The sequence below is a fragment of the Myzus persicae genome, unplaced genomic scaffold (assembly GCF_001856785.1).
Source record: "Myzus persicae strain clone G006 unplaced genomic scaffold, MPER_G0061.0, whole genome shotgun sequence".
In the NCBI taxonomy this organism is placed as follows: domain Eukaryota; kingdom Metazoa; phylum Arthropoda; class Insecta; order Hemiptera; family Aphididae; genus Myzus; species Myzus persicae.
The window spans coordinates 51,827-67,352 of NW_019103950.1; the positions used below are offsets into that span (position 1 = coordinate 51,827).

The 15,526-nt window shown below is 35.3% G+C and overlaps 1 protein-coding gene across 9 annotated transcripts in view; it reads right to left on the minus strand.

Annotated features, from left to right (window-relative positions):
• The window catches only part of LOC111036794 (protein unc-13 homolog B), a 175,027-nt gene that overhangs the window by 20,656 nt on the left and 138,845 nt on the right, over positions 1-15,526 (minus strand). For all 9 annotated transcript variants that reach the window (XM_022318986.1, XM_022318988.1, XM_022318987.1 and 6 more), the window contains one exon: positions 798-838. In XM_022318986.1, coding sequence (XP_022174678.1) covers positions 798-838 — 41 coding nt within the window. The remainder of the gene's footprint in view (positions 1-797; positions 839-15,526) is intronic.

The window sequence follows — 15,526 nt, forward strand, 5'->3', positions numbered from 1 at the left end:
GAAAGTTTGTCATCAGACAGGTCGCCGTCGTTCGCCACTCCTCGTCGTTGTATAGAAGTGCACTTACGGATCACACCCAACTACCTACACACACACACACACACACACACACTAGTCGCTATTATATTTTCCTTTTAATCCGCGGGCATGAACCCGCACACACACACACACACACACATGCACACAAATGTAGGACACAAAAATTCAATGGACCGAACCCCCACAAAGCTCTTTAAAACCATCACACCGCGAGAGGCGGCCGGATACACGTGTGAGGGGTGGTGAAAACACACACACACACAGAGAAAATCTCGGGTTAACACGTACTTTTAAACTCTTTACAGCACGAGTGGGCGGGTGTGTGCAAATACTCGTTGCGTACGGGGGTTGTGAAAAGTATCGAATAACAGCTCCGAAATCATTTATATCGTCACGACGCATATCTATAATAACATAGACTATCTGTATGTAGGTATAGTGTACGATATAATATTGTCTACCATAATGACTTGGCCCACACGCCGCTCGTGCACCGGATTATTATTTAATCTCACCCGCGTTCGCGTTCCGCTCGTCAACTTGTGCACACAACAAGAACAACAGCAATAATAATACAAACAATAATAAAAACGACGACGTTTCGTTTCCCCCATAATGTCTGCAGTCTTCCAATTTCTATTCCGTATATAATAATATATACACGTGCCGCGTATTAAGCCCCGAGACTCGAAAACCCCTCGCAGCACTGAACTAGAGTCATATTATTATCATCATCGTTATTATTATTTTTTACTTACCCATTCGCTCTATTAATGTTTTCGCCGCTCCCTCTTCCATTCTGTAAACAAAAAAAAAAAAAAAATTAAATTATGTCATGTAATACCGATATATTGTAAACACATATATATGTATAAACGTTTCGTTACATTTCAATACAGACACACACACACAAATATACATATAAACGTTGTTCGTGGTAATACGCAATGTATGTCTGATTATTATTTCCCCGAGTGGTAAGCCATGTAATTGGGTGCAGATAGTATAGTATCGACTCATGTGAAATAATTGGGTGGATTTCCTGAACGACAGGAGCAAAAAAAAANAAAAAAAAAAAAAAAAAATAATCCACTGGTGCACCGATATAAGTGCACAGATATTTATGGGCGAATTGCATCTGACAGAAAATCTTTATTGAACCATATTTCGTTTTTGTTTTTTTTTCCAGGTTTTTACGTCTTTCATCCGGAGTCGAATTTTTAGCTTCGGGAAAAAAGTTTGTCCGCCATAAAAAACCAAACTGTTGCTGGCCACCTAATATATATACCACAGCGCCAACACTCTATATTATATATGTATCGTGTTTATGGCAAATCGTATGGTTCGCGCATAAACTGTGTATATATATATTATATATTTAATATTTTATTTTGGTCTAACTTTTACCGCATGCGAACTTGCTGTTATTCGGTGTTTTTTATTCGTTCACTCTTATCGATTATTTTTCGTGTTTGGTAACTAACCATGGTCGTCACCAGCCGCACACATGATATATATAGAGTGGCATTATTTGCGTCGCGGCCAATATATCGTATAATAATAAATGTAATTAAAACGCCATAAATATTCTAGTCTCCACATACTTTGTTTTATGATGTTTCTATCTCGCCAATTGCATAATCCCGAAACCACATTTATTATAATATAATGTGACACCGGATTATCGAGCGTTAAAAGCCAAAACGTATTAAAATACCTGAAGTCGACATATTATTAGAATTCCGCTTATACTTAGTAATTATATATGTATTAACATCCCGGAGAAAATGTTTTCATTATTATTATGCATAGACAAAAGTAAGTTCGCACGAAGATATTCAACGTGAGGTGTTTTCCTTATAGAGCTAACGGAATTCGTCACTACATTTATTTATATTTAAATTTTTTTGTGGTATTTTTTGAAGTCTTATTGGTACGAACGTTAGTTTACGTGGCACGACATAGCTCATATACCGAAATATATTTTTTTTTGAAAATGTTGAGACCAAAATAGAGCTATTGGACGTTGAACCGCGATAGTTTATTATGGACATTTACTTGGCATATAATTATTACTTCCCGGGCACTCAACTCTTGGCTTTTAACTAAACTTCAAACGTTTATAAATAATAAATACTAGCGGATCGATACGTTCGATATTCGGACGACAACGGTTGAATAGTCTACAAATCCACTTGGAAAAGTAATAGTTAAAAACTTGATTCTTAAACGTCATGCGGGCATTTGTGGTACTTACATGCGAGCGTAGTTTCAAACAAGAATTGAAAAAAAGAAGATGATTTTAAAATTGACCGAGAAAACTATGTGTCTTACTATGGAAAAATGGTTAAATTTACCCCGAAGCGCGTATACATGTGTATGTAAAATATTATATTGTATGCAAATTCGGTTGAATCGGAGCAAAAAGGTTTCTATGGAGTTTTGCCATTTCTTAAAACGACTTGGTTAACACGGCCGAGAGGGGTTAGATAGCCAAAAAAAAAAAAAAGGAAAAGAAATTAGACGCGTATATTTTAAATAGCCCGGTCTTATTTTCAGAGTGTTCTGTGTGGAATTTTTTCGTCGACAACGATTGTCGAGTGTCGGACACAATCGTGTCCTGTTTGAAATTCTGATCCGGTATATAGTAGTGAGTAGAGAGTAGAGTAAGGAAAAAAACGAAAATACGAAAAACAAAAAAAAAAAAAACTGAAAAAAAAAACAACAACAGCACTAAAGGATCCGGAGGTTTAAAAACCATGGCGTCGTTAAGGAAAACGCACACACACACACCCAGACGCAGACAGGCATTTGTCCCACCCCGACTTTTTTTTTACTTTAACGGATTGAGCTGGCGATGGCAAATCTCTATGGGACGTTTGCCCGCTGCTTGTTTTATTATCTAAGACGGCTCTGTTTATCGTACATAATAATATATAGACGATCTTTTTAGTTAACTATATAAACCTACACAGCTGCAGAGAGAGAGAGAGAGAGAGAGAGAGAGAGTCTGCTCTCGTCGTCGCTGGCGTGATATTTTCATTTTATTTATTTTTTATATTTTTTTCGAGTCATCTTAATATTCCATTATTAATCTTTTATTCACAGACGAAGCTGATGGGTTCGTTGTCTCCCAGTCCTATTAAATCCATTATTTATCTACAGAACTGAAAATACGGTGTTCCCAGACGCGTTTTATCGAGAAAGGTCACTGGCGAAAAGGAACAAAAAAAAAACCGACGACCCTATGTTTAATTGAAAATGCCAATCTAACATGTATATGTATATGCGCTTGTAATATATCTATTCATTTTGTTAATATATATATATGGCTAGAATTTCTTAACCTCGATTTAGACTAAAAGTTTTTCATTCGCATATAAGAAAATGTACTCTAGATAAATTGACTTCTGTCGGTTTATACTTTATTTAGTGGTCATTATTATTTATTTGTTATGTTCTTTCCTTTTTTTTTTTTTTTATCGAAGTTATATAAGAAAATAATATATTATATTGTTTCAATTTGCGAATAATTGGCTGTTAAACTGTAATATAAACTCAAAATAATTCTTTAACGGTTTGTCATAAAACAAATTTTATTACAATTGTATGTTGTTCCGTTGTCAGTTAAATGTATCATGCTTTCGAGAGAGTTTTGATAGTTGTTAGTGAAACAATAAGATGTTGGATGTAGGCAATAATAATGTATAAATACCTAATGCACCTAATAGGAATAAGAGGATTATAATTTTTTATACCTATTATGTCCGTCGAACCGTTGAATTTTGTAGCCCAAAATTCAAAACAATATGTTCATATAATCGGAATAAAAGCAAAATAATGACAGACTACAAAAAAAGCAATAACAATAAAACAATTTAAGTAGTATATTATTATCTGTGGCGTAGATAATATTATAATTATAATAATAAATTGTGGTCCACGATCAGAGAGCATAACAACAACAAAAAATATAATAATACATTTTTTCTATTATATAATAATACGTCGAACGGTCTTGTTTAAGTACACAACATTTGTGTGTATAAAATACATATATTGGTATACGTATAGTAATAATTAATCGTAATTACTTGCAAATCGTATTCAACAATTTAGTTATTTTTTTTTATTCGAAAAATACCTCTCTAATATATGGTCATGAATATATTATGAGCTGCAGAAAACGGGCGAAAAAGGTCACGGCCTAATAATGCACGGCACAGTGAGTTTACCTGGCCCGTAAAAAAACTTTTACTCGAAAGCGAAAAGTAAAAAAAAAAAAACAAAATAATAAATCTAATTTATGTATACCTGGCCCCAAATGTAGCAATGATAGGCGCTAGTGGTACGAAAAAGAAATCAAACATTTTCGTTCCAATATCGATTAAAAATCTCACCGTCGACACACCCCAAGATACGCCTACAATCCTTCGATAACCGACGAATTTCCGTCGATTATTAATCGCGTATGAATGTCAAACGAGAATATTAAGTATAAAAAAATATTAACTGTCATATAATATTATAATATTATCCGAAAATAAAATATAATAAAAAACGATGCTATTATTAAATCATAATGGGAGCCCATTGGTGGTTGGGGGGCAAGATTCTTTACCCTCTCCGCACTGATGAAAAAATTACCTTGTAGTTCAATAAATATTTCTATGATATTATTTAATCAACAAGACAATTTTTTTTTTTTTAAAATCATTTTGAAGATATGAAATGAGTATAAAAATGCACAAATTTTTTTCCAAAGGTACTCATTAAAATGTTTTTTAATCAACCTAAATGTATATTATGTAATATAACATGGATATTTACATTTGTATGCGAAATCAACATTAAATCTTTATTAGCTTACATTTGTGAATTTTTTATTTTGACCCTCCCTACAATTCTACTTATGGGGCGCTCATGCATAATAATATCAACGTTGTATCGATCGGCGCGGGGTAAACTCCAAACAATAACGACAGTATTTTTATTTCGGTCGCGACATCGAGTATACCTACCTAAGATAAATCGGACGTATTATGGTTATACTCGATTTAAAAAACTCAAAGTCCACCCGCCATCAGCATATTTATGATACACAATGTACCGGTTTTGTTTTCTATAGTCGTAGCACGATATAACCATTATCATCACTTATTCAATTAAAAATATTACAAAACTACGAGTTTGTTCTATTGTTACGGGAGGTAATAATAATATAAAATGTCGTATGTTTTCAAAACTGTTGAGATTCTTCAAGGACCACACACTTGTGCCAAATCGGAAAATCGTCATTAGGCGGTTACAAAAATAATCGCTTTGAATACTATTGGAACCACTGTTGCACGATTTTAATTTTCTCTAAATCAATTAAACAGCCTATAGCGTATTACACTATTACGGCGATCAAACGATGGATTTAATTTAAAACGGTGCACAGTAAGGTTGACCGGTTTAAGGTGGTTTTAGTGATTTTATCGAAAACCATTGGGATGGTAAAAAACAAAATATTTCATTAATGGATTTCATTTCGGGTGCCGAAAATCGTCCGAGGAGCCTTGCGAAAGTTTAGGAAATCTCATTATACTCAGAACAACATGGAAATAAAATAAAAATAAAAAACTACATAATATTGTACAACCGTAAAACGCTCCGCTCATAATCTAAAACAATAGTGCTTTCTTTTTTTTTATTCTATCGTTGTTTCGTCGGTCCTCATCGATTGTTATTTTATCCTTTGCATATATATTTTTGTCAAAGACAGTTTGACAGGTAAAAATATTATTATTCGTTACGTGACTAATGACAATCAATATTATTGAGTTACATAGTTCGCTTCTCTTCGAGACAACATTAACTTATCGTGTATAAGGTTTTTAGTCGAACAAAACGAATGTTCGGAAAATCGTAAGTTATCGTAAGGTGCAAAATATGTTTTCATTTTGATTGACGATATTTTTAATAACCAGATACCTACGACCTAACCTATTTAACATTTATTTTGAGACGTATACGGTATTATTGCAGGGTCGTCGGCATAATTGCCATTCTTTGATTATCACAACAATTGCAATAATTATTACCGTAAAGTATAAAATTTACAAACATTTCAATATTATGCTTTGTAGCAGGGCCGCCCCCAGAAAATCAGCTCAGTGGGTGCAAAGTCAAATTTTTGTGATACATACATAGGTAATCACACATTTGCATTACTACACAATGATTTTTTGGTTAATTTAAAAAATCCCAGTGGGTGCTTTGGCACCCACTGGCCCCTCTCTGTGAGCGCCCTTGCTTATGGTTTTATCAAACCTCAATTAAAGTAATTACGTGTAATATATTTTTGATGATGTTATAGCGACCAATATATATTTATCTTGGAATTCTATGATAATATATTCGTGAAAAAGTACTATCAACGTCGAAAATTGTAATTCCCATGGAATTTTTACATAAACGTTGAATATCGTGGAAACATATTTTCTCTGCTGCGGAAAAGTAATGTGAATGCAAATATTTTCTGATGCCGCCACTCTAGTGTTCCGCGAAAATTTATAATATTATTAATAAATAATAATAATAGTAATATACTTTGAAAATACGACTTTGTTGTGTGGGAGGTTTTATCGTCGCAAGTTTAATATAATTTGAATATTTCGAATTCAACTCGAGTTCATAAGTTGTCAAAATTCTAAAAATATTCAACGAACACTAGCAACAGTTACCAAATAGTGGACGAATTTTAGTAATTTATCATTGAAATTAGTATTTTTGATACTAAGTAAATTAAATGAGATTTTCATTGGTTTTCGATTTCGCTTTAAATGTCGTCGGATAACGAGTACGTTAAACTGTGACGGTCTCCAAAAATTTCATAAATTCCTGAATTGTGAAAATTCCAAAAATTTTTATCGTTGACCTCTGCTATTATATAATAGCGTTGCACATGATTTACGAGCCACTAGCATCACTCGGAACAGTAGAGCGATTATATTTTATCATTGCTTTTAAATTTAAAATAATACCAACAATACATTATAACAAAGAGGTTTGCCCTGAAGTGACCGATTCGATACGAGTGCCAAAACACAGTGCAGTATACTATGCTGTAACGTTTTTTTTTCTCGTCTACATGATAATATCAGTATAAAAATAGAAACATAAACGATTGCTCGTTTATGATATGATGATGGCCAATCAAAAAAATAAACAAAAATATTCCGCGGAAATGATAGAGATTAAATTTGTAAATTGTAAATAATTTTAAGCTGTCGGCGGTATAAAAAACAAACGGGAACCACTACGACTACTTTCCGTCTGTGCGAAATTGTTTTCTTCCATTTTTTTTTCTTCTTCGCGCTCTATGCACTTCGGTAATCCAAAATGAATTAAGTGCCTGTATGAAATGTGTTTTAAAATTTAATCCCCATTATTGCTCGTATAATGTATACCACGTCGTCGCGTTCGTATATAGTTTTTATTTTTTTCAAATGTTAGTTCGAACGAAATGTTTCCATTAACCGTGAAAGACATACAAAAGGTCTTTTTCGATGTCATTAATTAGAATTAAGATGACTCCCTTAGTTTTTGTTTTATCGTCCTTTAATAATTAACACGCAGAACAACGAACAAGACCGTGTGGTATATATATATAATATATACATAGAATATATATATTGTATGGTATATAGTATGCGTATACATATAAATATATGCATATTGTATAGTATATGTAAAACGTATATATAATATAAACATGTATAATATTAGTTTTTTAAATTATTGTTTGTTCAGCAAGTTATTTAATAAATGGTTTCGGTATTCTCGTCTAGAAAATTTGTTGTGAGCAGAATGTATTTTTTTTACATTATGGTACGCCCACGTAATATATATGTATATACAATATAAGTAGGTACACATACACCCATAATTCTAACCATATAGCCAAAAGCGCCGTGAAGTATTATTATTACGTTCATAAAAATAAATAAATTTACACAAAATAAATAAGCGCAGAAACTATATAAATTATTATACCCTGAATATGTATAAATTATATTTTGTTTCGTATACAATGTTGTGAATTTTTTTGTTCTCGTTTTAGATTATTTCGTAGTGCGGTGTGTGCGATCAATTTTAAAACATTCTATCGATTTTGTCAAATAAAGAATACTCATCAACGAGCGTTCCTCCTTCTCTCGCCGTATAATATTACACACGCACCCACATAGGTACAAAGAATAATAAAATAAATATTTTTTTAAAACTTTCATCATCAATATTCCAAAGAACTCGTCGATAGAAGAGGCATCTGAATGTGTGGTGAATTTCTAAGTGGAATATCGAGTGTAAGTTTTTTTTTTGTCAAAGATATGTTTGAATAAAACACATCTCGACAATATAGCGTTGACGCTCTCATACATTGTCGGAATGAAAGTGCTATCATTATCATTACAGCGTTTAATACGATATACTGAAAAGTACCGAACGGAAAAAAGAAAAAGAAAAAAAAATCTTATATTGTTTATACACTTCTTTTATGGTCGGTCTTGTGCCAAACTCTGCAATTTTTTCGTTTACTTGGATAGTCACCAAGTATCACTATCGCAGACCGATGTATTTACGAAAAAATAAAGGCGTCACACATAAAACTAGTATTTGTTTTTAATAGTTATTACTGAATAACCCACTCAAACTCACACATTAATAGAGCAGTATTAGTGTGTGTGTGTGTGTGTGTGTGTGTGTGTGTGTGTGTGTGTGTGTGTGTGTGTGTGTGTGTGTGTGTGTTGTCATAGCGACTTGATGCACCATAATAAAACATCTGGTCATTTCATTCAATTTGTCGTCGAGGGTGCGGCCTTTCTGCCTTTTGAGCTCTCTCTCTCTCTCTCTTTGAAGAAAAAAAATCACGTTTCTTTCAAAATACTTGAAATATTGAATTATTTTTGTATAATTCCCAGTAAAAGAAATACCGTAATAAATATCTCTCTTTTTTGCGCGCTCACACACACACACACACACACATGCTTCCTACGATACTTTGTTATAATATTATAATCTGCCACGTAATCGCCGCATTTCGTTTGAAATTCTAAAGACGTAATCTAATAACATGGAGCCGAAAATTCAACGTAATTTTATTATTACGATAACACGTTAAATTGAAATTTGCCAGTTAATTAATTTGATATTTATTACGAATTTCAAATGTGTCGAATCGTGTGGAAAATGTACAAACGGAAACAATAGATATTTAATGCCAATATCTAATGGTCATGGTGGCTATATTATTATGTACATTAGTGTTGCAGATAAACTATATATGTATATATATGGATGACCGTTCACTTCACGTTACCGGACTCGCCCTCTAATCTGACCCCCCCCCCCCCCCCACCACTGCGGCGCGCCGCAAAAGGGATGATGCGATTTACGAACGTGAAGAATTGTCACAGCATATACTGCAATGTCCGGTGTACAATAAAACAAAGTATAAATGTTGGATTTGTTGGACGACTCTATACCTCGCCCGCCCATTTCGAGACAAAGAGACAAATTTAATTAATTTTCTCGACACGACAAACAGCGTGTTATATTGTCGTGGCCAACCACTAAAACAAATATGTATAATACATAAATATAACGTTCGACATTCTTATTAATTACGCGTACATCGTGTAAGACAGTAGTATTCGAAAAAACAAAAATAAAACAGAATTATACTACATGACGCTTGCGTGCGTCGGCGGCGACTTCCGGGCGGAAAATGTATAATTTATTTATCGGCGTTGTTCGATCGGACAAGAAATCCAAGCGAAAATAACTCAAGTCAAAATATTATGAACACTATATTGTGCAACTACTGTCTAGGTGTGTGTCCAGCTACGGGGGTTGATAATGGGGGTATTTTTTTTTAAGCTTTGATATTATGTACCGACCGTACCGCAGCTGTGTTGGCTGTCCACAAAAACATAACCCTTGACACGCAAAAGGAATAATTGATGAACTACATAAAAAAAAAAACCTCAAACATTGGATCTTGTCTTATACATATTGGGTTTAATAATTATACAATAATGTATTGAAAAAAATGTGTAGGCAGGTAATTGAATAATTTCTAATAATTTCAAAACAATTATCGACGTATAATAGTTATGGTTCGCTGCTTAGCACATTAAAAAAACAGATCTGCGCGGTGGAGATAGGGGTTGAGGACGAAGCTACTCGCCTGACGTATACCTGACAAATTATCCACCTCGAGCCCCATAGAACAAAATCATGACTATGTCGCTGTCTGTGTCCATTTATATTCACAGTGGGACGACTTAAAATCGATATCAAAGAACGGAAAACGTATTATGGCGTTTTAAAAAACTGCATATAATACAAGCACTCTGTACGCACTCGAGTATACCAATATTGTACAAAAATCAAGTACTATAGAAGAGCATTTGGTTGACGATTTGTTGATTATTTAGGTCCCGAGTCCTTAAATTTAAAGCGGACGGATAAAAAAAAAAAAAAATATGTGTTAATGGAAATCTTGAATTTACTTACGTCAGAAAAACAAATTGTAAATCGGTTATTCTCGTCAATCGATTGATTCTAATACACAGCTTTTTACGAAATGTGTTGATCAATTTATCTATTGCCAATAAAAATTAATTCTATACAGTTGATAAGCATTAGTATTATTTTGTTCCATGATGCACGTTACTTGTTACCTGCTTGTTACTTCTCGATGGTATTTATTCTTAAATCACTCTCGTTTAGCATTTTGCAGTTCTATCATTTATTTAATGTATAACCATTCCTCCACCTGCACGACAACCCCGTTGCTTATAGGAAACACACACTTTTTCACCGTGACAAAACAATATGCACTACATATTTGCGTTTTACATTTTACACTACTGTTACAACACGATTTTCTTAAAAAATAAAAATGTTTAATAACGTCGTGAATAATACAGTACTCTGCAACGGAGTAACATGCAGATTCCAAGTCTTAGTTCGGTATTTCGGCGTCGAATACGCGTTTATATTGTGTAACGGTACATTATAATATACGTATAATACTGTCCGACGGTTTTATTCAGCACTACTCAAGTCGTCGTTATCGCATAATAATATATTATTTAATACCGTCGAACACGCGTATAGGTATGATATTATATTATTTATGTACACAGACGCGCATCGTTGAAATTGTTATTTATTCAAGAGGATATTCGTAGGCCCGATATTATTCTGTTATATGCGTGTATATATATATATGTATACGCGGAACGAGCGGCTATTATTTATTTATTTTTTTTTGTGCTTAAATCGCACCGGCATATTATTTAAAAGTCAAAACACGCATAACACGATATCGTACACACTATAATATACGATATAGGTGCGTAGCCGAATCGATGTGAAATCGCCGGAATTCGGGAAAAAACGTAAGTCGCGACCCGCGGCAGACGATAACGAGCGGCCCATAACTTTTCGGGATCGACGAGCCTATATAATATATAAAATAAACATCGCATTATTCGGTAAGTGCTCGGGAACACACTACACACACACACACACACACACACACGATGAGTTGCGTTACTATCGTGACGTTATCGGGCAACGAAAACGGAAAGAAAAACGACCGAAACAAACACCGCTCGAACGATGGCGGTGCACGTACACCCGATTCGGTTATAGGTACGTAGGCCTTATACACGTTTTTGTTATTATTATTATTATTATTATTATCGTCGTCGCCGTAGATTGGTCGGACGGAACGAGACGAATGCGGGACGTTATAACCGGCGAAAACTTTCTACCGGCGCTTTTGGCCCCCGAAAACTTTCTCCCCCCCCCACCCCCACACACTCGAAACGTGTAGGTACGCGAATCGGCGGCGTGCGGCCGTTTTGCGACCATTCGCCGAGGTATAATAATATTATTTCTGTGTCCCGTCGTTTCCGCGGCGGCGCGATTGCCGACTTCGGTCGACGACAAAAAACCGAGTGCCAATGATTTCGCACAGCGCCAAATTTTCAAACTCTACGTTTTTTACTCTTCTGTTTGAAGAACATTAAAAAAATAAAAATAAATACAATCATTGGTCATCGTTAAAGCGAACGAATGCGACGGAATGGTCGTAGTACGACGTTGTGATACACAATAGTCACAGTTTTATTCTTACTATATCGTTATATAGTTAATTAAAAGTCGCGATTCTCGTGAACTCATGAATGGGGTAAGTATTTTTAGTCAAAAACTACTGTTTCCAATTGCAACGATACAATTATCACTATTTTTATTCTGGGAAAAAATATTCGAATTCTCCGTGATATCATGTACACGATCGAGCCACAATTTTAACCTTCGTAATTGAGGTTATTGCAATAAATGTTGTTGTGATTTAAAAAATTTTTTCAAAATTTTAAAACTATCAACTAAATGAAACTACACAAATGTACCTCGATCGATCGCGTTGTGGAAAATTAGAACATTTTTTTCAAAATGAAAATCGACGAAATGTTGGAATTACAGTAGTTGTCTGTCTGCGGGAAAAACAAAGATTTTTCGCCATCTCAAAATCCGTTATCTTGCGTGTGAGATCTCTGCTACTACTATGCGGGTCACTATACTACTAACGATCAGTTACGAATAATACAAAGACAAGGCTAATTATTATTGCTGAAAGTATGAGACGTTTCCCATAAAATGTTCCTTAGAATCCAGCGGCAAGGGGGCCCCACTATTAAGCCGTTTCGTTGCGACAATATTATAATCAAACAGGAATGATTCAAAATTAAACGGACGTAATATTATAAGTACAGTAAAAAAAAAAAAAAAAACCAGAAAACTAAGAACACTAAGGAGCTGCGGCACTTATTATTACGATACAATTATAGGTTAGGTCAGGTGGGCACAGCTAGTACTTTTGTACTAAGTCGCCGTTACTCGTAAGTATGTACCACAACACAACAACAACAAACTGTATTATATAGGACTACTGTGTACGAGTACTTATCGGAATTGGCTAGGTACATAATATTATATTTATATATATATATATATGAAGATATATGATCCCCCTCACCCCGCTCGCTCACCGCTCGATGGACAGACAACCACTTATATACTTCTGATATATATATATATATATATATATAATATTATATAATAATGCATGTGTACATATATGTACAGTACTCGGTACATAATACGTTCAGTCGCACTCTCGACCGGCTTACCTTTCTCTCTCCGCAAACAAAATCGTTTATGTAGCGTATAATAATATAACGAATATTGTGTACCAGATTTATGTATAATGTATATTATTTTCTGCACATACTCGCTCTTTTAGTGCGCGGTCAGCGACTGCAGCTGTCGACGACGTGAGTGGGCTCTAGTCGAAATATCATCAGGGGTTTTTTCCCCTTAAATTATAATATTATGTCGTCTTCGTCGCTCTCGGCGTGGGGTTCAAAAAGTGCGTTGGCGCACGCACTGTGCTGTGCTCACGCGTATTAGAATAGAATAGGATTTTGTTTTGGCAATTGCAGGTCAGCCGAATTCGAACCGACGAGATTGACGGAAAAATAAACAAAAACGTGTTTTGAAATTCTGCGGGTTATTTGTATACTTGAACTACTTTTAATTTACGTTCTCTCGGGTTTCGCGATCAAATTAGGTTAGGGTGAGGCGAAACAAAAAAAAAAAAAAAATGTAGAAACTCTCATTCTACAACAGTTGCCTCGCTGCAGGGACTTCAAACGAGACGAGACGGTATTAGCTATATAGGTTATACTTTTATTACTTTTCCGACCATTGTTTTTGTTGCATGTGACACCGTTCGTTGTCGTTAGCGCGTTAAATTGAATTAAATTACACAGGAAAGTGAAATCAGCGCACTGATTAGCAGCTGCCTTATTATTTTCCTCATATCACTAATAGATTACAACGCCCACAACAATACCGTTGTTTATTTTCTCAAATCATAAGTCACGGTCTGTGTTTAAGTTGATTAATGATTTGGCGTAATCATAATCATAGCAAATAATAGTGTTCGACTTGCGGTAGGCTAAAATTACTCAGGAGTAGAGTGTGTCTTGAATTTCATTCGATTTACGGTGTACCGCACAGTTATATTTTCAAGTAGGTATTGTTGTAAGCCTGGTTTCTACTACACAGTGTCGTGTACAGTCGAGTTGAATATATTATTCGACCCTTAGGTAACGTGTTACCGGAATTTTTCAACCTACATATTAAGTATACCGAACACGAGACGACACGGTGCAGTAGAAAGCCGGGCTTATAATTGTGTTGCATATACAGTGTATGCGCCTAATTTTCACGTCTTGGGAATTCGATTAGATAATTTGACTTTGGAATATGAACGAACGTCGTCTACGATATCCTCGGGTCTCGGGTCGTTGTGTTGTATTAGAATATACAGCCCGAAAAGGGGGAGAGGGAGTTAAGAGAATTCTGATTTCCGCGTACGCGGTATAATACTGCGCCCGGGCGCAGTTTGAAAAATACGATTATAAACCGTAATCGTAATATTATTTATACGGTAATATTCGTAACACGAGTGATTATAAAAACACGAGACGTTCACGCGCGCACATTGCAATATTATGTTATTATAATATGTCTAGGCGTAAATAAAATGCACGAAAAAAATGGAGAGGGAACAATTATTATTATTATATAATATAATATAAAGGCCGACGCAGACACGTCTTCGTTCTGCCGGCACCGACGCAGCATTAACCCTTATTGTTATCGATCGTAAACGTCTCCGCGGCGAGGTGTACGCACACGCAAAAAACACACACACGCCGACAAAAATACACGAATAAAAATCCACAAGCACTGTTGTGTACACGTACAGGTACCACCTAACAGCCGTGGTCTGTGCGTACGGTAATAATTGAATATCGCTCATAAATCGTATTTGTTTTTTTTTTTTTTTTGAACGCTGCATATTTTGTTTATCTGCAACCGGGGTTTTTTTTTTTTTTTTTTAAATCATTATTTTTTATACAATACCCTATAATATAAACGCGACGGCCAAGACCTCCACTCGATCGATGACGGACTCACGTGCCCTCGTCGATGGGGGGGGGGGAGGCGTATCATAATAGGTGCCGCGTACGTGTCGTGCCGATTTCGCCACAGCCGCCGACGAATAATCACCACCGAGCGGCGGCGTCCATCTCTCGGCCGGCGCGCAAAACTTTTCCGAGCTACGAACATGTGTCACCTAATCTCTACGGCTGAACACTTGCTTAAACTATGCTACGTGCGTCACACATAATATTTTATATACATTGTGCGTATAACGAACACACATGTATACGCGAGTGACGGGGGGGGGGGCGGAAGAGCGGAGAGACCGAGAGAGACGGAAACAGAGAAGAGAACGAGTGCACTAACACGCCACCAGACTGGCGCGGTTAGTTTTTGACGACAAATTGCT